This window comes from Rhinocladiella mackenziei, assembly GCF_000835555.1.
Source record: "Rhinocladiella mackenziei CBS 650.93 unplaced genomic scaffold supercont1.2, whole genome shotgun sequence".
Lineage (NCBI taxonomy): Eukaryota > Fungi > Ascomycota > Eurotiomycetes > Chaetothyriales > Herpotrichiellaceae > Rhinocladiella > Rhinocladiella mackenziei.
In genome coordinates this window covers 1,033,966-1,056,873 of record NW_013550603.1, presented here as the reverse complement: position 1 = coordinate 1,056,873, position 22,908 = coordinate 1,033,966, and the positions used below count along the sequence as shown (strand labels likewise).

The 22,908-nt window shown below is 52.2% G+C and overlaps 7 protein-coding genes across 7 annotated transcripts; 2 read left to right on the top strand and 5 right to left on the bottom strand.

Annotated features, from left to right (window-relative positions):
- Positions 1–1,876: 1,876 nt before the first annotated feature.
- Z518_02190 (uncharacterized protein) lies at positions 1,877–3,751 on the bottom strand (the record flags this gene model as incomplete). The annotated part of the gene is made up of 3 exons (XM_013419219.1): positions 1,877–2,608; positions 2,662–3,456; positions 3,599–3,751. 3 exons carry the CDS (start codon positions 3,749–3,751, stop codon positions 1,877–1,879), a joined length of 1,680 nt encoding a protein of 559 aa, XP_013274673.1.
- Positions 3,752–4,922: 1,171 nt separating this feature from the next.
- Z518_02189 (calcineurin subunit B) lies at positions 4,923–5,772 on the top strand (the record flags this gene model as incomplete). Its single annotated transcript, XM_013419218.1, has 5 exons — positions 4,923–5,055; positions 5,138–5,190; positions 5,246–5,319; positions 5,376–5,710; positions 5,762–5,772. 5 exons carry the CDS (start codon positions 4,923–4,925, stop codon positions 5,770–5,772), a joined length of 606 nt encoding a protein of 201 aa, XP_013274672.1.
- Positions 5,773–7,040: 1,268 nt separating this feature from the next.
- Positions 7,041–7,238, bottom strand: Z518_02188 (uncharacterized protein; the record flags this gene model as incomplete). Its single annotated transcript, XM_013419217.1, has 1 exon — positions 7,041–7,238. One exon carries the CDS (start codon positions 7,236–7,238, stop codon positions 7,041–7,043), a length of 198 nt encoding a protein of 65 aa, XP_013274671.1.
- A 648-nt stretch (positions 7,239–7,886) lies between these two features.
- Z518_02187 (3-isopropylmalate dehydrogenase) lies at positions 7,887–9,311 on the bottom strand (the record flags this gene model as incomplete). Its single annotated transcript, XM_013419216.1, has 2 exons — positions 7,887–8,871; positions 9,022–9,311. The coding sequence occupies 2 exons, from the start codon at positions 9,309–9,311 to the stop codon at positions 7,887–7,889; spliced, it is 1,275 nt and encodes a 424-aa protein (XP_013274670.1).
- A 970-nt stretch (positions 9,312–10,281) lies between these two features.
- Positions 10,282–13,239, bottom strand: Z518_02186 (uncharacterized protein; the record flags this gene model as incomplete). Its single annotated transcript, XM_013419215.1, has 1 exon — positions 10,282–13,239. One exon carries the CDS (start codon positions 13,237–13,239, stop codon positions 10,282–10,284), a length of 2,958 nt encoding a protein of 985 aa, XP_013274669.1.
- Positions 13,240–14,190: 951 nt separating this feature from the next.
- Z518_02185 (uncharacterized protein) lies at positions 14,191–20,287 on the bottom strand (the record flags this gene model as incomplete). Its single annotated transcript, XM_013419214.1, has 2 exons — positions 14,191–16,509; positions 16,556–20,287. 2 exons carry the CDS (start codon positions 20,285–20,287, stop codon positions 14,191–14,193), a joined length of 6,051 nt encoding a protein of 2,016 aa, XP_013274668.1.
- A 1,343-nt stretch (positions 20,288–21,630) lies between these two features.
- Positions 21,631–22,819, top strand: Z518_02184 (deoxyhypusine synthase; the record flags this gene model as incomplete). The annotated part of the gene is made up of 3 exons (XM_013419213.1): positions 21,631–21,840; positions 21,897–22,679; positions 22,751–22,819. The coding sequence occupies 3 exons, from the start codon at positions 21,631–21,633 to the stop codon at positions 22,817–22,819; spliced, it is 1,062 nt and encodes a 353-aa protein (XP_013274667.1).
- Between the last annotated feature and the right edge of the window lie 89 nt (positions 22,820–22,908).

The window sequence follows — 22,908 nt, the reverse complement described above, 5'->3', positions numbered from 1 at the left end:
CACTGAGACCGATATTGGCTCGAACAGGAGATGGTTCATTTCCTTTGGCTGTCAACCAGACAGATTGAATGAATGAATGGCAATAGGTTGCATTATATCGCATCGCAGGAATATTTGAACAATGTAAAGAGAGGAAGAGATGGAGTGCGCTGTCAGAATTTTTAGCCCATATGGGTGCCTGTGGTCAATGGGCCCCAGTTGGCCAAAGGTGGCTGGGTGGACTTCTGGCATGTCCCTGTTCACGTGAGCGTCACCCGGACTCTTGTCTGCCGACCCTTGGCGTTGGACTTCCTCCATCCCACCATCCACCGTTCTGTAGATATCACCGCCACTGTTTCCTCATGTATTCATGGACCTCCTCCGACATTCGCTCATAACTCGCCCGTCCAAGCCCTCACCGGCAATATCAGCGAACCACAGAATGGTTGTTTGTTCGAGTCTCGATCCGGCGAAAGCTCACTTCAGTGCTTGAAAGAGGCTCGTGGGATCTGAGGAGCGAGTATGTTGGTAGAGTAGCTAGAAGGCTATACTTACCTCGACTGAGACAGCCTGTTAATGCTTTATAGTTGCCCAAGGGGATATTGCCGAAGATGAGAACTATTTCGCCGTTCCTCGATTCCTAGTGCTCACCACCACCACTCCAACGCTTCCACCAACAGTTTACAATTGTCTCACGGGGTCGTGGTATATCCGCCTTTGATCGTTGCAGCCATTTACGAATATCCTCATAAAGAAGCTTCCCCTGGCAAAAGCTATTTCTGGGTCTCGCCCTTCGCATTGGACAGCATCATGTTCTGGCACCGGAAGGAGTTTGAAGAGTTGCAAGTCAATCCACAGATTAGTAAGATTGGACACGAAGCCGGTGCAAGAGTTCTGGGACAACACAAACATTCCGGTGGTGCTATAACATCCGACACCGTTCGCCGTGGCGGTAACAGGGAAGTGGACGCGAACAATCGAAGTGACGGGACTCGCGCGTCTGGCTGCTATCCTAATCATGGCATATGCTTATGACATTGCCAGTGATAGTGAAGAGTGATCTCTCCGGACCGCTCCCATTTAAGGCCGGCAAGACGCACGAGACTCCCACCAATTCATCGCTGAAATGTGCGCGATAACTTCACGAGTTTGACGTGCACGAGGATGGTATGCTTTGCATCGATCCATGAAAGACTCGAAAGGTCTCAGAGATGCCATCCCGCCCATTGTGCATATGATTTCGAGGGCCCTGTACGCGCATAAAATTCCCGCGAAAAGGATCCAAAGACCTCGAGAAGCTGTGACAATTGAAGAATCTGCACCGTAACAGATAAGGTGGTGCGAACACTGCACCACTCACGGATCAGATCGGGAGATTTTGAAGGTGTTGCATCCCAAGTCAGCAGGTGCCATTGTCCTACCTGGCTGCGATCCCCATCAATACTCGATGGCTGTCAGGGTGATGATGGGAGAAAAAGCGATCTTGGAACAAGTCATCACTCTACGCCAGACGCACAATCAACGGCAATCCGAAGAGATCGCATTGCATTCATCGAAACGAAAGTACGGCAGCTCGGAAATGGAAGCAATGAAAACACCGCGGAAGGGATAGAATCGCTAATTTCACGATGTTTTCCATTCGAAGGCGCTGGCCTCGATATTTATGTACAATCCATCACGTCTCCCGACCGGCATCATTTTCCACAGCCAGCAATCTATGAGCTCCCCCTTCAACTTCATCCATCATCTTGCACACCCCAGGCGATTATTCAACTCCGAACGAGCTTGAGCCTATTCGAGTTGTGAGATGAGAGTTTTTCGAATTGTGCTCTCAAGGACAGGGTTTTAAAAAAAAAACACATTGGCTCCTTTTTTCCCTCTAAACAAATCAAACATTTCAAGAAGGTGCAGGTACCGACTGTGTATGTGACCCTGCTGGAGATTGACTAGGACCGCCAGATTCGAGTTGTGCTCGTCGGGCCGATACTGCCTGGGGATCGGTTGGTCGGCTATTGCCGAGAAGATACGCTCGCTGTGCCATGCGAGCAAAGTCATCGTCTATCAGACCAGGGTCCGAAGATTCATCATCGTCTGAATCAAATTTGAATCTATCATCTTCTGAGAAATCGCGCTTGGTACGAGGAAGTCTTCGATCGATCATGATACGTCCACCTCGACCTATTCTGCGCCGAAAAGATGGCATGTGACCAACCGAATCTTCATCAGCTGGACTGGCATATCGGAAAGGTGTGGAAGGCCGAGAAACATCCTTCATCACGACATCGGTTCCGTCGGGCGGGTTGTGCGATTCTTCATCCGAGATACTGGCTGGGGGAGTGGGGAGATATTCGGTGGCAGCCATGGCCTCTCGGAAGTGACCATCTAGCAAAGGATAGTCGTGTTCAAGTTCAGGGGTAAGTGGTGCCATGGTCTTGTCGACAAATCCCTCATTCCACCTGATGTGTTTCTCGATGTTGGTTTGGATTTCCTTGGTCATTTCCCGTTCCCTAGCAGCGACAACATCTTCTAGAGTGCGCAGTTCCGAACCAGGACCGGGAGCCATGGGCATTCTGAGTTGTTGGGCGAGGGCGGCTTGGTTGGGAGTCATGCCAGGGGGGAGCTTCTGCTTCTACAATCCAGGTCAGTTGGGTCATTTTTCTGTTGTGGAAGGGTAATCCTTACCTTTTGATTGATCAGAAGGTCATCATCCCCTTTCAGACCCAATTTTCTCTTGGTGTCTCTGAACACCAGTCGCTGCTCAAACACTGAGCGGTCAATTTCGAGGGTTTCTTTACGGAGCATTTCTCTTCTCTTAACCATAAGCAGTATGCTTCGAGCCGTCTCCAACTCCAGACGGAGTTTCCGCAGCTTCTCAGCACTCTGAGCATCACGATTCCTGGTCTTTCGAATCTGTCGCAATTCTCGTCTTCTGAAGCAGACATAAGGATCTGAATCATCGGTCTCTTGACCGGTTTCGAATTTCAGCCGAGGAGCCAGTCCACGATTACCGGTGGCATCCCGGCGGTTCCTCCAATGTTCGTATACATATTTGGAAAACGTGCGAACAAAGGCGGGAATGGTGTCATCGAACTGCTCTTGCAGCTCTTCTAAAGGTAAGACAGGAGGACTATCGACAGCAGCAAAAGGTTGTTTTGTCTGGGCAGCCTCTTCGAAAAAATTCATGACCTCTTCGAATTGGTCTTCGGTGCAGCGATCCTGACCGGTAGGTAACTTGGCATTGAGCTCGTTCAAGGCGGCCTCATCCTCCTCATCCATGCAATATGCCACTCCCGCACAATCTTCCACCGTGGCCGAGGAGCGGATATATGTGGCGGGTTGTTGAAAACCCTTGGGATAGAGAAGGTCATATTTGACATCACTGGTAATGGTAGGTGGAGTGGGGATATAAGCATCTTTGATTTTGGCGTCTGCTTTTGCTGCTTCGGAAGCTTTGATGGCCTGTTGAAGATGGTATTCCTATCCCACAGCAGTCAATATGATGATGGAAAAACGGGATCGTGATTTTTGGCGGTGTTTGTGCCAAGAGTTGGGTGGTGACTAAGCAGAAGAGGACTGAACGAACAATTTGAAAGGGGCAGGAGGAACAACAACAACATACCGATTCTTCGGCCTTCTCGACACCGGTTTCTATTGAAGCACGTTGGGTATCATAGTCGACAAGGGAATCGACTTGATCCTCACGAAAAATCTGGACATTTTGTTTCGCGTTGAGTTTCTTGGGGCGGGTATGCCTGCCTGTCGCGCGGGACATGGACACTTTTGGGGCGACAACCTCATGAAGGGAGGAAAACCACCGCCAAACCACCTCACCTTAGAGTAGAATCAACAATTCAAGTCCTAGTGATCGATATTTCACCAAAAGGACATGAAAATGTAGCGCTTGACTCGGTGAGATGAATACTAGGGTCAAAGTGATGAAAAAGTCCAGGATTGTTGATGATTGTGATGGATGAAGAATTTTGCAGGTGGTGGTGGTTGGTGGTTGCGGCAGGTAAGTGGTGAATTTTGCAGCGCGTCGGAGGTGGAGGGTTTGAGGAATTAGGGTTGGGGAGGGAGTGGCAGAGAGGAAGGGACAGAGTGTGAAAGGAGGAGAGGAACCCGCAGAACCCGGACAATGACAGTTGAGGGCTGAAAGGCACGAAAAAGTTGGGGCCACGCGGGAAGCCTGCAACTGTAAAACTGACTGACTGGGCGCTGGGCCACCCGCATGTCCTACCCTCCTGGGACTCTTTGTTCTAGACACTTGCATTGCCAGTGGCTGGGGCTCGGGGACTGATTGTCACCTGGGCAGGGAGATTGGGCGTGTGGTGCCTGAAATGACGTTTGTACTGTAGAATGATAGGCCATGTTACCCTGACAAGGGGGCCCCCTTAGTAGTCGCCTAATATGGGTGAATCACTACATCTGCATGTGCAGACACAACGCTCTGCAGTAGGAAAGCAGAGACCAACGGTGGCACAATTTGTCACATAGTGCATCTATGATCATAAACATCGGCCGATCAACCTCATTACAGATCTTCACAATGGCCGTTGGACGACTTGATCATCACCGCTGATCCACGGTCATTCACTGCTCTAATTCCATACTCAGCTCGAAATCCCTTCGAGAGCCTAAACCGACCCCATCTTGGCATCCCCTGAGATTCTGCCCGTTTACGGCTTAGCTGGATTGGCATTTTGATCTGTGGCTCGTGACTCGCTGTGGCTAGTGGCATCTTTTCGGCCTCCGTCCCAAAGGATTTGTATCATATGCGGCTGGCCTGCATTTTTATTGCATGCTCTCAAACAAGGACGGAGGACCTTGACTCCTTACATCTCGCATTTCGCCCACGACCACTGTATACCTTTCTTCTTTCACCCGACCAACCAGTGCCACTTCCTCCCTTCGAGCAGACCCGACCGTCGCCTCTCAATTTCATCATGACGACGCCAGCATATGGCGCTCAACCCTCAACTGCCGCTGAACCCAACAATGCCGCTCTTTACGATGCTCGAAGACGGCAACAGGTCACAGGCTCTCAAATCCTCGATAACATCGTTTCTTTCTCCAATTGTGCGTTCGGACTTGGCTACCCTTGCTCCTGCGACACCGAGCTTGATCTCAACCGAGCACGCGCTGACTGGAATACATACAGTTGACCGAGATGAAGTGGACAGACTACGAAAAAGGTTCATGAAGCTGGATAAGGTACATAATACTTCTGCCAAGAGGTCGTTTACTTCGTTGACGAGGCTGGTCACAGGACAACAGTGGCACCATCGAAAGAGAAGAGTTCTTGTCATTACCCCAAGTCTCGTCGAACCCGTTAGCGACGAGGTACGCCCAACTCCTTTCCATTCATCCTATCATATCTTCCTAACACTCATCTGTAGAATGATCGCCATCTTCGACGAAGACGGTGGTGGTGATGTCGACTTTCAAGAATTCGTCCTGGGTCTCTCGGCCTTCTCCTCCAAAGGGAACAAAGAAGAAAAATTGAAGTTCGCTTTCAAGGTCTACGACATCGATCGCGATGGCTACATTTCCAACGGAGAACTCTTCATTGTCCTCAAGATGATGGTTGGCAGCAATTTGAAAGATCAACAGTTGCAACAGATTGTGGACAAGACCATCATGGAGGCCGACAAGGATGGTGATGGAAAGATTAGTTTTGAGGAGTTCACACAAATGGTCGAGAACACGGATGTGAGCATGAGCATGACATTAGGTAAGTGTTTGGTGTCTTTCGTCCATTGTGATCCTAACACGGAGCTGTTAGATCAATTTTGACCCTGGGACCGTACGGGTTACGTTATGTCCCCGATATCCTTTTTCAATTGGCGAGCACAACATAACTGTGCAGTGCGTAATGACCCTAGCGACTCGAATACAACGAAATGAAAATCAATCATCAGTGAGCTTGTCACCGACCGATCTCAATTCTGTGGTCGCGACAACATGTGAGACGTTTTGTATTTCTAGTTTCCTCCGTTTTGTTCCTATCCCTCCTTTCAGAACGAACATTCCGTCCGTTATGAGGCACGAAACACACTTCCATCAACTTGAGTCAGGAAATGACCGGCTACATTGGTGTGGTCGAGGTGTTCGGGACCAAGATTCTGATTAAGTGACATTTTTGGATGCCTCATGGCTGACTATCCTGGGTCTCTGCTAATCCAGCAATTTGGGCAACAGTCCATGTTGAGCGGCTACGGAGCTAGATATGACCGTGGAATAAAATCAGCGGACTGTACTGGATACATTTGCAAGCAACATTCTTCTACGCAAGACTTTTGAACAGGACAACCCCGTCCTTTCCCCATGGACTTATACTATTTCGCATTGAAGATATGGTGAGTCAGGCAATCTTCCGTATTACGGAAAGAGGACGTTGTTCCGAAGAGGACCTGAAACGGGTAAATATCTCGATGCTTTATGCGTGTCATAAATTGCAACTCTTTTGATGTTTGGACACCCGGCCATTCTTTTCTTGTACTCAACTCTAGCAGCTCACATCCAAACTGAGGTCCATGACTCCAGCCACTATCTGCCTCTGCTTGCCCAACGCAGCCTGAAACTCTGAGAGATTCTAAAATTCAAGACTCTATCAGCATATCACCATCTATACCATGTGTACTCCTTAGCCTATGCTCGGCGAGAGAATTCAGGATCGAAAGAGAAAGCATTGAGAAAGAAGAAATATCCGGCCGCAGGCACAACAAAGCCAGGGACAAAGACAGTATATGCAGAAATGAACATTACCACCCAACCATGGTACAATCTCAACTTAGGCGCCTCAGGTATAGAGGTAGCAATCACCGCTCTCGCCGCGAATCCGCCGTCCACCGTGGTCCCGTCGACAAATACTCAGTTCACGGAACCGATGAACTTAAGGTCATCGGCCGCGTCACTGCACACGTATACTTTGTCCACCTTGTATTGTCGGCTCTGCAGGCCCGAAAATATACCATGGATCGAGCGGGAGATTTCTGAGTCTGTGTTTGGTTCATCGTTAAGTGTCGGTTCGACAACTCAACATCAACAAAATTGCTATGAAATTATAGCCACCATCCGTTCTCCCTGATGGACCGCTTATTCATCACAATATACCCGTCGGGGTAAAAGACTTTGCTGCCTCGTCGACGGGCTGCCTCTGCGGATTTCGAATCGCCCAGCTCATAAAAGCGGTTTAGGAGCGGTTTGATGGTTTCGGGGACAGAGGTGCTGGTGGGCCAACCGGTCTCTGGTGTGGTCATTTCTGTGGATGGTTGTGGTTGTGGTTGTGGTTCAGCTCTTTGGTTGCTGCAAAGAAATTATGACTGAGGATCGTGATCTCCGTTGGTGAGTGGACAGATGGATTCACGAAAGGATAAGGAATACCTCACAGCAAGTGATGGAGGGTATTCGGTATCGGGCATCACAAGGCTGGCTCAACCGGCTGTGTTGGGAAACCAGGGGAGTTCCGTTTGCTTCTTATACCGTAGGTCCTCGGCACCTACCAGAAGATCTCCCTCCAATCTGACACTTCCAATTGATTCTGCGGTGAGATTCAAGACTTCTATTTTGCTCCTCCACTTCTCGCTCTTACACTTGATCCCTCGGGGAGCACACTAAAACGTCTATTTGCAAAGGTTCTGGAAAGAAGACATGTTTCATACAGTCCCTGGATGGTGTTGGAATACATACATCTTATATACTTGCATACCTAGTTCCAGGTATAAATTTGCCAAATTCACCGAAGATCTTGAAATTTTGTTTTCCCTGCTTCACATCGAAGGGACTTCGCTTTCCGAGGTTCAGAATGAAATACCGGCATGCAGCTCTCCACAGAATCAATCACAAATCCAACGCCTCTCTTGATCCCGTGGCAACACCCTCTGTCTTCAACTTGTCTTCCCACTTCTTTATTTTTCTTGACCACGTGTCGTCTGGACCGGCGACATAGCAGCGTTGCCATTTCCATTCATCTCAAATGGTACACCACTCCCGTTTCCCTCGAGTATTTGCTCGAGAACCGCGCAGACAGCATCGCCAATTTGCTCGGTGGTCGCGCGGCCGCCGAGGTCTCCGCTTCGGATCTCCAGGCCGCCAATATCCTTGCCATCGAGGACTTTCTGGACTGCGGCTTCGATGGCGGCGGCCTCGGGGGCCAGGCCGAATGAGTATCGTAGCATCATGGCAGCGGAGAGAATTTGGGCCGTGGGATTCACGATGCCTTTTCCAGCGATGTCGGGCGCGGAGCCATGGACAGGTTCGTAGATGCCGTTGCAACGACTGCCGCCGGGAATTCCACATAGGCTGGCACTGGGAAGCACGCCCAGCGTGCCTACGATGCCGCCGGCTTGGTCGGAGAGCATGTCGCCGAACGTGTTGTCCGTGTGAATGACGCCATTAAACATGCGAGGGCTCTTGACCATAAGCATGCTCAGACTGTCGGCGAGCTGATGCTTGAGTTCGACGTGGGGGAATTCCTTCGCGAACACTTCACTAGTCACTTTTCGCCACAACCTCCCCGACGCCAGCACGTTGGCTTTATCGCTGCTCCAGACGGTTGCGGGCCCTTCCGCGCATTTCCCTGTCCCCCGTCCGTCTTTGCCCATGGTGACGGCTAGTGCGGCTGCAACACGCGCCGACCGCTCAATTTCATCTCGTCGATACGCCCAGGAATCGCTGGCGAAGTCTGTTTGCTCAACCTTGGGACCGAAGTACGCTCCGCCGCAGTTTTCACGGAGAAGGATGAAGTTGGTGCCCTCGACGACTGACTCTTTCAGGGGTGATAAGGTGACCAATGACCGTGAGTAGAATGTACAGGGGCGGATGTTGGCGAATGCATCGAGGTGTTGACGGAGACGGAGGAGGCCGGACTCAGGGTTCGGATAGGTAGTGCCCCTGGAGTAGAAATTGTTCAGCAAGGTTTGATGAGTGAATCTCCTGGGATTAGTAGAAAAGAAGGGCAGAATCTTTTGGAGCAGACCATGATAAGCAGGATCAAACCCAAACGAGAGAAATTGGTGGAGAGGCCATTAAGAAAGGACTCACCATTCAGGCCCGCCGACACTTCCAAAGAGTACAGCATCGCTCTCTTCCTTCGCAATGCGCAATACCTCGTCAGTAATCGGGGTACCATGCTTGTCGATACTGCACCCGCCAGCGATCTGATGATTGTACTCAAACCTGACCTTTCCTTGGGAACAGGCTTGGACGACATCTAAGACCCGGAGGGCTTCCGCCATGACTTCAGGCCCGACATGGTCACCGGGAAGGACAAGGATGCGGAACGTTTGAGGTGATGAGCTGGAAGTTGTGGTCTTTGGGACTGGAGCGGCCATTTCGAGAGTTCAGGGATGTGAGGATGCAGGGCCGTATAAGCTGAGAAGGCGTTCTGGACGGAGGTGCGTGGAGGGGGAAGTCAGACGAGAACCGAATCCAGCACTCTCTCGTCTTCAGTTGGTCGACGAATTCAATCGAGATTTTTCGCTCGGTGTAAACCGGGTGTATAAAAGATGACCTCTTGATGAGGATTCTTGATGTCGTCGCAGTCTCCCAAACTCAAGCGCGAAGAAGTTGTCCCCCCTGTCTCCAACCGACGCTCTTCCCAAAAGCTCCGAAACAAGGCTGATGGATGTCTTGCAATATCGAGATCAAGTTTACAATCTGGCTGAATTGACGGAGAATCCGAGTTGTTCTCCAATGCCTCAATGACAGTAAGATACAATCTGTGCCGTCAGTACTCACTAGAAAAGATGATAGAATGAAAACTTGACGCCCAAACCAGGTTCTGATCCAGATATAGCCTTCTTCCCCACCCACCTCGACGGCATATCGTACACCGAACTTAACAACGAACAGAGGGAGTGGCACTGTCCGAGAACTGTGTCCGATCCCGGAGCATATGGTCGCTTCGGGCCACCCAAGACGCCAGCACTTCTCCGCAGAGAGAATCTCGGAAACCTGGACGAACATCTTTGAACGGGGACTGAGCCTTTGCGGGGAGAAAGTCCGTCGGTGTCGAGATCGAGCGTTCACGTCGGAGGTGGTCGGGGGAGGATGCCGTGTATCACCGACGAGAGTTCACGAGGCCGGTTGACTCAAGGGAATTGTTAGGCTTCGGGGAGGATACAGAGGGCATCATTGACGGAGAGGGTATAGTCGCAGCTCCTGGTCACGAACCAGCATCGACGTGAATAGCCCATGACCTGGTCTGGATTGGTTCATCAATCTCATTAATCTTTTTCTCATTACATCCATATATCCATGAGTCCGTTCTCACCAACCAATAATCCCCGAGGCTATCTGAATTCACATTACAATACACGAGTCCCTGTCCTGTCGTTGCATGTTCCCTGGTCTTGACGATGATCCAAGCCCTTGAACTACGTTCAACCCATGTGTCCTTTGCGGAGAATGGTACTGAGCTGTCTCATTGTATGCGCTCATCCGTCTTCCGGGCTGTCTTCTCCCCATCCCAACATTGGGACCGGGCGGATGGACATCCAGCCCCGAAGCCGACGTGTTGCTGATTGTGCCTGTTAGCTGAGTATTTGAGTTCATGGGACTGGGCTCTGCAGAGGGATGAAGAGGGCTCCCAAGTGGAGGAATATATGGCCTTCCTTTCGCGGCTTCTTCGTATGCTGGTGGAGCGTCTTCAACACTGGCGTCTGCCGGTCGACTGACTCCGGGATTGGGGGCATGTGATGTACGTGGAGGGATTGAAGGTCGAACTTCTGTTTGTGGTCGAAGGGGGATCGGAATGTTTCCTGTCGACCGCCTCTGATTACCACTGCTGGTGACAGGATTGCCACCACTCCGTCTCCGATTTCTTTCCGCGCGCTGTCGTTGCTCTTCTTCTTCTTGCAGTTGCAATGCCATGGCAAAATCAGCGTCATGTTGCTCCTGTTGTTCTTGCGGCGACAAAGGCGTCGCTCCAGTGGGGTGATTGACGGTCAAAAATTGTGATGAACGTCGATCCGCGGGGTGCGTCGACGATTCGCCCCCGACGTCATGATGACTGACTGGCATGAAGTCTCCTGAAAAGAATTCGTTATGTCTGCCACTAATGTCGACAAGACTTTCCCAAATGATCTCGTCTCGATCTGCATATCCGGCGTCGGTGATCAACGTGAACAGTTGACCACTTTCAGGGTGTTTGTAGATGGTGCTGAAATGATCGTTTCGGAACAAGATGGCAAAAGAGCCTGATGATATCGAGTCTTGAATGGCTTCTAATCCCGTGGGCGTCAGTTGTGTCGGATAACTTTTCAAGAAGTTCTTGATGGAGGTGATGTCTTCCCACATGTTCTGTTCTGCTGCCGATAGGCCTTGATTCATCAGCTTGTATTCTAATTCCTCCTCGCCGAATTGCAAGGCCTGAGCATCTTCATAAGTGGGAGCGGACCGAGCAAACGCCTTGGCGGCATCTGACCCAGCTTCTGGGAGCCAACCATGAACCAAAGGTACCGAGAAGGCCCCATATAGTTTCATGTCGGTCGTTGTCTCGAATGTTCCTAGTTTATGTCGTGCTCTCTCATGTTGGGGAACGTTGAGCATGGAATCATCAGCATCCATCAAATTTGGTGGAGGGGTGGATGGTGGAACAAATCTCGGGTTGGCGTTCATTCCCGTTCGTAGCCGCATCAAGAAGCTGTTCAGCTCATCCACATCAGGCAGGATTTCTCCAACCGCTTCATACCCTCTCGAAAGGAGTTCGTCCATCAACGTTTCAATGATCAGCCCCAGCGTTACTTGCTCTCGAGAACGAAGGGCTTCGTCGAGCGCAGCCTGGGACTCATCTTTTGCCCCTAAGATCAAGGCGTTGACCAAAGCAAGCAGAGGGCAAGGCCCGTTCATATTCTGGGTCAACATGGCCGATCTGCGCAGTTTTCGCGAATGATGATCAAACCAGTTGAAATGTTTCACTTGGTACGTCTCGTTCCTCTGCTCAATCATCTTTGCAACTTCTTCATCGGAAGGGATGCTGGTCTTAATGGTCGGTCTGGGTGGTTTGGGTGGAGGTGGTCCTTCTGGAGGTTCAAAGTATTCCGTACCGGTACGTTGGGCCGGTCTGACCGGGAGAGGCGGTCCAACATCATCGTCGTCATCCAACAAAGAAGGTTCATCGTGTAAGGCCACTCCTGTCTCAGCAGCGCTTGGTAACGTTTCTGATTCTTTCTTCAACGATACGATCCCAGTTTGCTGTCCGTGATCCAATAAATCGTCATTATGGCTCGAAACGTGCTTCTGAGAAGGGGACGCGGGGAGGGGCGACGGTGTGGGAGCTTCCAGATGTCGATTCGAAGCCCAAGGATTTTCATTTGAATCACGCTGCGGCGAAACTGGTATCAGAGGAGGTTGTTGGCTGGCAGGTGAAAGAGGCTCTGCTGTTGGCGGGGGAGGCGGGGGAGCTTGTGGCATTGGGGGAGGCACTATCTGGGTTTCTTTGGCCCAATCTTCCGCTGCAGGGTGAGAAACGGATGGCGCGTTGTAGGACGACAACCCAGGCACCATACTGGTTCCAATAGTCAGTTCTTGGAACTGGCCTGTCGGAGGTGGGGCGTATCCTCTGTCTGGTTCTTTTCCCTTTCCTGGCTGAGGTGCTTCCTGGCCCCAGTGTGGAGTATCAGAGCTCCCATCATCAGGAGCTTGCTGGGAAGGGCGCCTGAAGGGATTATTGGAGGCAAAACTTGGGGTATTGGACAGATCTGGTACTGACACTTGAGGCGATAGGCCACTACCGACAGGTTTCCTCTTGATTCCAGGAGAGTTCTGAGGGGGCTCTACATTGACCCAGGAATCATGACTGCTATCAGCTTCGGGCAGCGCCATGGCCGGCTTTGGAGGACTTTTCATGCCCTCTTCTTGATCCTCATCAGAATCGTCCCAGAAGTCCTTCGATCGTTGACTGTCCAAAGAAGATCGGGGCGTATTCTCTTGCGACTGACCTGCCCGAAGAATGTGAGGAATATTGGCCAAAGAAGAGTTGTGGCCTCCGGGAGGGATTGCCGCATCTTCATGGTGGCGGCCTTGTCCTGGCTTCAGAATGTCCGGCAAGGGTCTATCTGATCTCAGTGCTTTGGCGGGTATGTCGGACCAAGGATTGTCTGCATCTTGGAAATTAAGAGCCCTTTGTGGGGTCGGAGGTACAGGAGGAAGATCGGCCGAATCGGGAATCAGGCTGAAGTGGGAATCATGGGTATGAGGAGGGACTGGCTGCGAAGGGGGACTGGCGGGATATGGTAGAGAAGTTTTGCGCGCCACCATGACTGCTCGAGGTCAAAAGAGTCAACGGGCAGAATGGACTGGAGACGAGGTAGAAGATCGAGTCTGATTGCAATATTATGTTGGCTGCACGCGGCTCACATGGTAGCTGGAGATGGATCAAAGTACACTCTCACAGTCGAAGGGCGGTCATTGAGCAGAGGAAAGAGGTAAGCAAAGGTAGCGAGTATATCTAGATCGTGTGTCGTAAGAGAGATAGGTCGAGGTATGCAGGGTGGCCGGCGAAAGTGGCAGACCGCGTAAGCCCTTGATTAAACAAACAGTCGAAAGGGCAAATTTGATGAAGGTACGGTTGATGATGCTGCGGTCTAACGTTGACGGGTGGGTTGGTTGGTACCTCACTGGCAGCGCAGCCGCCAAGCGAATTAAATGCGTGTTCGCAATGACGTACGGCTGCAGGATGTGATTGGAATGGCAGTTGGAAGAGAGCCGGAAGCTGTTCTTCTGTGGCCTGAGCGGGATGTCGACTCTGTTGTGGCTAATGAGGCTGTCCACCAGTGCGCATCCCATTGGTATCGGCGGTGGCTGTGCCGCATTGCGCTCTCAGGCAACATCATTTCCTGGAGGGTGCGAAGTTCAGCTCGCTCTCACGGTCTCGAACAAGGCTATCATTCATCGTAGTACTCGGTACATCTATCTATTCATTTTTCAAAATCCGGTTCCATTTCAACTTCTTACCATTTCTGTTGCCTCTGACCAAACAAATATAGTCCGACGCCAACTCTCCCGTCACAGACCACTGACCCACAACACATACTCATATCCACCGCCGTAGTCCATACATAGCAGGCCAAATCCATGCATACATACAAAGTACAAACTTAAAGTTACAGATCGACGGATCTCATTGAAAGTGGCGTCGATGTTTTTGGCGGAATTGTGCGTGCGGGTTGATAGAAGACCAGGTGTGAATAAATTGAACACAGAAAATCTTCATCGTCTATCTTCGCGCCGGGGCTCTCCACTTTGGCTCAAAGCCCGAAAATGGTCCGACACTCCAGGATGGAGCACTTGCGACAGATGTTGTTGGTGGTGGTGAATATGATGCAATTGATGCGATGGTCCAGGCCCTGCCGTTCCCCCCTGTGGCTGCGGTGGAGGAGGTCCAGGTTGGTGTTGGTGTGGGTGTGGGTGTGGGTGTGGGTGTTGATGTTGATGTTGATGCTGCAGGCTATGCACGTGACCTACTCCGCCAGGACCGGTGCTGGGATATTGAGAGTGAGGAGGTGTAAATGTTCTTGAGATCTCACGTTGCGCGAACGCCATATGGCTCTGGTTCGCCACTGCGCCCAATTGGTTTTGATGAGAAACAGTAGATGATGGATGATGTTCGAGCCCGTAGATTTCTCGCCTTAGAGGAGGTTGTGGTTGTTGCTGCTGCTGCTGTTGTTGTTGACGCTCGCGCTCGCGTTCGCGTTCGCGCTCTCGTTCACGTTCACGCGGAGCGGCCTCCATTCCCGGTGGCCGTTGTAGTCGTTCTTGTTCACGTTGCTGCTCCTGTTGTTTTTGCTGGTTTTGTTGGGCCATATGTTGTTGGATAGTTAACCGACGCTGATAATCGAGAGACGGTTGAGCACGTTGGTGAAGACCCGGGACGGGTGTCGAGCTGGCTGACTGCGGGTGACTTGGTGCCACTTGTTGGTGGCTAGGGTTCTGAGCAGGAGGGTATCCAACGGATGGCACTCGGGCATGATGCGAGGAACTAGACGTTGATCGATACTGTTGCACCGGTTGGGCTTGCGTCGGTTGTTGAGGCGGCGGAGAGGGAGCATGTGGCATCTGATTCATCTGGCCCAAGAGCGTCCGCCGATGATCCATTCCGGCCCGCTCCAAGGTTCTCGGGGTGTCAATTCGCAACGAATGCAAGGCAGGTACGGCACTCTGCTGCGACGTCGTGGGCACGGCAGAATAATGACTTGGAGCTGGAGAGTGATGGTGGCTCCGCTGATCAGGGGGGGGGGCTTGAGGGCGTGGATCAAACCGATCCATCCACGTCTCGTTACTGGGAGCAGTTACAGGAGTAGCTGAAAAGCCGCTAGGATACTCACCCGATTGCTGCTGTCCAGGGCCCGTTTGAAGAACACCACTAAGGTTGAATGCCCCTCTGACCGCTCGATTGATTCCTGTATCATCGGCGTGAATCTGGGCCCGGGGTTGTTGCAACAAAGGCTGTGGCGCCGGGACAGGTGCAATTTGTGGTGAGAGATGAGACTGTCGTTTTGGCGCTTCCAAAGATGGTCGTTTGGGCGGTGGATCCGGCGGATCGTCATTGAGGAGACCAAACACGTTGGAACGTTTGGCTGGAGGTTTAGGAGGTTCGGCTGGTGGAGGGGCAGGGGCAGGATGGGGCACCTCAGCTCGAACTGGCTGAGAGGCAGGTATTGACGTTGGTGTCGGTGCTGGAGAGCCGGCCGCACTGGCTCCATACGGTGGACGTTGGTTTTCCACGCGGCGAAGCGAGGAAAGGTCTGGAGGCGGGTCCAAGGGTAGACGGCGGGGGGTCGTCGAGCTACCGTTGCGGCTGTGACTGGATCTGAATACAGTTTGTTGCCCGTATTTATCCCCTTGTGACTGCTGACCCTGAGTTGATGGCGTTGAAGTGGCTGGAGGTCTTTGCTGTGATTGAACCACAGGCTCTCGCGGGCCCAGGTTGCTCGGCGCGCCTGTGGGCATTGGACTTGGCTGAGTCAACGTGGTTCGAGGCATCTCGGCAAGGCGTTGAGGAAGCATCTGCGGCGAATGCTCTTGGAGAGGGAGTCGTAAAGTGTGTCGAGAAGATTGGAACCCGATATGCTCTTCCTGGAACACCCCAGTTCTCGGACCATGCATAGATTTGGGCGCATATAAGGGGGTGCGGTCATTGGATAACCTTGCAAGCTCCTCGCTTTTGACTGGAGTCGGTCCAGGCAATGAGGCTTCACGAATGACCTCCGGGACGACGGCTTGAGGTTTAGAGACGATTTCGCCGGTGGCATTTCTTTCCACTGTGTTGCGAGGGAATTCCTCAACCACACCCTGCTTGATAATCGGAACCTGCGGATCGGGGTCGACAAGATGCTGCTCAATTTGGGTCGCATGGCGATTAACGGAGCCCATCGACGACGTGGTTTCACATCGGCGTTTTGGGGGAGCAATTGGGCTTGGTGGTTGACCGATAGCCTTGCCTGCCAATCGGTTCTGCTCACCAAGCTGCGCCAGTTTCTCCAACTCTTCTTTGCCGTCATTGATTTGCCGAATGTAATAGTTCTTGATCTGTAATTTGTTAGCTCTAGTGCTCACTGCCGTTCATGTTACATACCATGGTGGCGCTTTTAGTCTTCATGAAGTCCGCTATTGCGGCAAAATCACGACCAAAGTACGCCAGGAGATTTGGAAACTTATGTTGCTCAGGCACCGACCAATAACTGGTCACTTGAGATGTGATGGGATTCTGAACCGCTGGAGAGACCGCTGGAAGGTCAGACACGGGATATTTTGGCATGACAACGTCGACCTCGCGTTGGACTTGAGGGATAGGTGGTCCATCAGCTCCGATGCGTACATTCTCGGTACGAAGCAGGGATCGTCCTCTCTCGGCTTTACTTCCAGCGGCAGTTTTGCCTGGCGACGCTTCGGCCGCACTCAGCAGCAATGCCTGCTGATCTGCCTGCATCTGCGCCTTGGTCCTTCGCGTCTTGGTGGCAATTCCCGCTTTGCGGCCTCGCGTCGATTTCCCGGGAACGGGCTCCGCGCTACCATCTTTCAAAGCAGCAGTGAGTTTCTTTGACTGTGGTACGGGTGTCGAAGAATCAGCCTCGCTAGGAGGATCTCCAAATGTCGGTGCCGCAGCTCGCCTCGGTCTTCCGCTGTCCGTGACAGCAATGGGCACTGACTCCGAATCATCACCATAGACCAATTCCGACATCAGAGCGGTCGAACGAGGCTTGGTCGCGGCCCTGCCACGTCGCTTCCGAGGTTGAGACCGTCTCCAGATGTCCTTATAATGCACTTGATTCTTGGTCAAATAGTAATGTGCGATGCAGTCTTGATATGACCGGCCAGGGAGTGACTCAGCAATCTTACCCCATTTCTTCGGGTTTTGACAATAGGCTGTGATGAAGAGAGTCTGTTCGTCTTCGGTGAAATCGTCTTCTGGGGGAAGATATGCGAAAACGTCCAGAGCAATTTCTTCTGGGATTAAGCGGTTTGTTTCCTCAAATTTGGCCAACTCAACCTCTGCAGGCTTAAGCATCGGGGGAATGACCGCCTCTGTGTCATAGTTTGGTAAGGAGCTGGATGCTGCTTCCCGTTCTCTTCGCTCCTCCTCTTCTTTCAGTGACTGTTGAGACATTAAGATTGCAGCCTGCAGATCTGCCTCGGTGGTATTCCTCGCCCCTCGAGTCCGTTCGTGTGTCAATGAAGGGGTGACCGAAGGTGCAGCGCAAGGGGCCGGGGACGCTGGAGCAGGACTTGCTTGTTGCTCGCGTCTTTCTTGTTCCAATTGAGCGATTTCTTGCTTCCACAAAGGATACTTCCGCCTGAACTCCACACGCATATCCTCAAGGTCGGCCCTCCAGTCCCAAGCACTACGCTCGAATTCCTGTTGAAGAAGTATGGAGACAGCTTCATGTTCGACTTCGTCGTCAGATTCCTCAAAGACAATTCTCTCAGACGCTTTTGGTTGAAGATATGGCAAATCTTCAATTGGTGGTGTCGGAATGGGATTCACCGGGGGCTGCTTCAACGGTCTTCCTTTGGGATAAGGCTCCTCTTCTAATTTGCCATCCGTCTCATTCGAGGCTTGATCTGGAGATGGTAGACCTGTTGGAACAACGATAGGAGCGGGGATCTCCTGAGTGACTTCCACGGGAGCAGAACTCGGGGTGGGTAGATTATCCTTCAACATCATCTCAAGAAACTGCAATTTGATTAGGAGGGACACGATAGTCCCGTCTTGTAGAAGAGGGGGCGGCTTTCTAGCCTCAAGCAAATCCATCTCTTGCCGGAACCTTTCTTCGGATTCTACAAAGTATTCTTCGTCAAATGAATCATCCTCTGCTTCGTCTTCATCCTCGCTCGAAGCGGGTACAGACATCTCTACATCGTCGGATCGCTGGAGCTCATCAATGGGTTGGCGCGGAGGAAGGAGAGTCATTTTCGCTTCTTGAATCTTAGGACTTGGTGACACCAACGCCTTAGGGCCTGACGGCGCTGAGGGCATGGCATTTAGAGCAGACTGCGAAATGCGGGCCTTATCTGCCGAACCGTGAAATATTGTTTGCTGTCTAGGCCCGGTTGGGATAAATCCCGGCCTGTCACGAGGCTCAGATTGGTGCGGCTTGATCATTGCGTTCATAATGGAAGGCTTCGGCTTATAATCCGGAGAGACCCATATTTTTGAGCCAGTACCTAGCATCGGCCTAGCAACTTCTCTATCGAGACGTGGTCCTGTGGGAATGGCCGACGGCCTATTATCCAGCGCTGTCGATTTGGAGGGCTCTCGCGGCGCAGTAGGAGTAGGAGTAGGAGTAGACGGAGGAGGAGGAGGAGGAGGAGGAGCAGGACCTGCTGGTTCAGTTGAAGGCAATCTTTGTTTATATGGTGGTGCCGTGCTCAATCGAGGGCCAGAGGGAACATTGGGAGGCATCGAACGGTCAACTGCCGGTGCGACAGGAGGTTTGGGGTCGGTTGCGGGCTCTTCTTTCTTCGCTCCGCCGTCCGGGGAGGCGTTTCTTGTTGCCGCGCTCAGACTTGGTCGAATGGGCCGTGACCCTGACTCAGGACGAGACCACGTATCATGATGCTGAGGCGTCTTCTGGGCCTGATTGATATTTACTGCGGAAGCTACCCTGACAGCCTTCGGTCCGCTAGGTGGTTGGAACGGTGGCGATGAATTCGTCGCTGGCTCAGTCTTCGGAGGCTGTGGCTTGGGGCCCGCCGGCTTTTCAGCTGCAGGCGTGGTGGCAGGCGGCAACGTTGGAGGAGGGCCATAATCAAGTCCAGCGGCAGTGGAAGTTTGCTGTGTGCTTTGAGAAGGGTCGCGACGGGACGTGTCCACCCGGGAGGTTCCAAAATAATCCGACGAGTCTCCATCCCGTCGACCATCCCGTATCGAGCTCGTCGGAGTAGCCACAACAGACAGTCTTCTTCCAGGATCATATTCAGATTTTCCTGCTCGATCGGTGGTAGAGGCAGAGGGTGTCGCAACGGATGCTCCGGCGTTGCCAGTGGAGCTCTTGGCGGGGGATTGGTCCCTCTGCCAGATGTCGTGGTCACGTCCTCTGCCTTCACGCTCTCTACTGCGATCATAGTCTCGTCGTTCATATCGGTCTGGACGGTCAACGTCTGAGGGTGGCGGACGGCCACGTTCGAAATCACGATCCCGCCAACTCTCCCGGGAACGACTTCGTGGATGGAAGAGATCCCGATCTCGCTCACCTACGAAAGAGTTCCTTCCTCTACCTCTATCCCAATCACCCCTACCTCTACCACGACCCAAGCCGCCTCGCGCTGCCGGAGCATAGTATGATGACGCTGAATCAGGCGGGCGACCAAAAGTGGAGGCAATGGACTCACGGGAGTCTCTCTGAGGACGGATTGGAGAAGCGGACCGATCCCTGGTGGTATATGGGCGGCTCTCTCTGGTAGACGTTACACCTCGATCAGCAGTTCCGAAGTCGCGATCCCGTCTGGGCCAGTCTGCCCTTTCGTCATCACGTGACCTGTAGGACTGAAGCCCCGGCCGAGCATCCCGGTCACGATCCCGTTCGCGGTCGCGGTCTCGCTCTCTTTCTCGCTCGCGGTCTCTGTCCCAGGTATCGCCGGCGCGTGCCGGAAATCCCCCACGGCCACGAGGAGCGGGGGAAAATTGATAAGCGCCTCGAAAGTCAGCCTTCGGTCCACGAGGCACCGGCCTATCTGAAGTAAGTGGTGTGGAATCTGCCTGTCCTCGGTAAGAAGAGCCTAGTGGAGTGTAGGTGGTAGAAGATCTACGATCGTACCGAGGAGGGGAGCGATCTCTTGCTGGTGGAGGATATCTCGACGACGACATAGCACGTTGTAGGACAAACTTTGGTTAGGTAAGCCGAACAGACGCTAACTCGGTCGAATTTAGGGCCTTGGCGTCAGAGACTTGGGGGGGACATCACGTGCGATGACTGCTGTTGCTGCTCCTCTTCGCGGGCTCCGGGCCTGTGCCTCTGGCTGTGGCTTTTTGGGTCCAGTCAAGTAGTCTCTGATACAGTGGAGTCGCACCACGGACGATGTGGGTTTTTGACGCAAATGATTTAATCTCGCCGAAGGAAGGCCACAGTTGCGCTTCTGCTGGTGAACTCGTGTTAAATGACTGCAACGTTCTGCTTTTGGAGAGGCAAAAGCTAACGCGCTGCCAGAAAGCCACCCCGAGAGGTCGCTTCGCCTCGCCCTGGCGCTCTTCCGCGCTTCCACTTCGAAACGTGGATCAGCACCCGGGGGCCGGAAAGGCTGGTCTTTCACAAACGCAACCACCCACGCTTCCTTTTGCCGAGAGTTCTCCTTCAAGCAGGCCGCTTTGAAAAACAGTTGGCGTGAGTTGTCAACGTTGCGCAACAGTTGGAATCGCCCGTCGCAAGGTGAAGAGGATGAGTAAGACCCAGGTGAGACAAGTCCGATGGAATCCTCGAAAGGTTCGCTCGCGTGGACGGGGTAGTTGAAATCCCCAATGTTGGTGATTTAAGAAAGCACGTTTCCGTTGATTTTGGAGGGCTGCTGAGCGAATAGCCAGTGGGAATAATTCAAAAAGCGTTATTTTCAATCGGCAGTGCGACACCACACTGAGATTGACAGGGATGCGACACAGGAGCGACGCAATCAATTTTGGATACGGATGTCGTTGGGTAGATTTGAAGAGAAAGATGGAGTGGCCAGGGGAGAAGAAAGACAGAAAGAGACAATCATGGCAAGCAGAGGCGCGTGAGGGTTAGCCGCCGATCGCCAATGCGAGTGCTGGGGCTGGTTGGCTGCTTAGCTGGCCCGAGCCTTTTACTGCTAGATTGCCTACTCAAAAGATCGTTATAACGAGGCTGGTTTGCTGTCATTACCCAGTGGACTTGGCTCTTGGTGCAGACGTGTTGATGGAACGTTCTAAAATGAAGTTGTAAATACTGATTTGTTACCAAACCTTGTTGATACAATGTGGCAAAGCCCGGCTAGCCAAAGCGGCAGAACACATCAATATTTAAGCATGGGGGGCGCCCAGAACCGCGCCCATTTTCGTACCTGCGGAGTCCCTCTGATAATGATGGGCTGGCAGAAAATGACGTCGCATCGATTGTCGAAATATTTTTTTTTCCCCCTTCTCCTTTCTTGAATATACACCTTTATACCGATCCATCAAACGAGCACAAGAAACACATTATGGGGTCTGCTCCTCCTACAAAGGCCACAGATGCTGTCTTAGTCCCTTCAGAACCGGTCCCTGAGGGAGTGCAGGAGGTCAAAGGCATTGACTGGCTAAGCATACCACCCGAACAACGAACTGTCATCGCAAATTTTGTCGGTCAACTCACAGGACAAGGCTTCCAGTCAAGCTCGATAGGCGATGCTATTCGCATAATCAATGACATGGTCGGTCGGCCCCGATTTCCTCCCTGAGCGGATGAAGCAGTTCTGATTGCTTCTAGAGATCATGGAGCGACCCCGAGACGGGTGAGAAAACTACCATCCTTTTGGGTTACACGTCCAATATGATCTCCTCGGGCTTGCGCGACACATTTCGCTATCTTGTCCAGCACCGCCACGTGTCCGCAATTGTCACAACTGCGGGCGGTATAGAGGAAGACTTCATCAAATGTTTAGCTCCCACGTACCTGGGTTCTTTCTCCGCACCGGGCCCTGCATTGCGCGCCAAGGGGCTCAATCGCATCGGTAACCTGGTCGTCCCCAACAACAACTACTGTGCATTTGAGGACTGGGTCATTCCCATCCTGGACAAATTGTTACTGGAACAAGAGGAGGAATTTGCACGCAACGGAGAGCGATTCATGTGGACCCCCAGCACCATCATCCGTCGACTGGGCAAAGAGATCAACGACGAAAGGTCGGTCTACTATTGGGCATACAAGAACGACATCCCAGTGTTTTGTCCCGCCTTGACCGATGGCAGCTTGGGAGACATGATTTATTTCCATTCATTCAAGGCTTCACCTCTGCACCTCGGCATCGACATCGCCAAGGACATTCGAAAAATCAACACGATTGCCATGCGAGCTAAAAGGGCGGGAATGATCATTTTGGGTGGTGGCGTTGTGAAACACCACATAGCTAATGCATGCCTGATGCGGAATGGTGCCGAAAGTGCGGTGTATATCAACACAGCTCAAGAATTTGACGGGAGTGACGCCGGCGCCAGACCAGATGAAGCCGTGAGCTGGGGTAAGATCAAAGCGGATGGGGATAGTGTCAAGGTAAGAAGAAGAAAAGAGCAAACCCCCACTGCGCCGTCGGTTACATCATGGTGCTAATCTGGAGACCAAAGGTCTACCTCGAAGCTACTATTGCCTTCCCATTGATTGTGGCAGGGACCTTTGCTAAGCCAGACTCCTGATGGTGATTTGATTGGCTCTTCGACGGGATTTGGGCATATTCCAAGCATGAAAGAAATGTCCCCAACCCTTCACATGCAATTCACCCGTG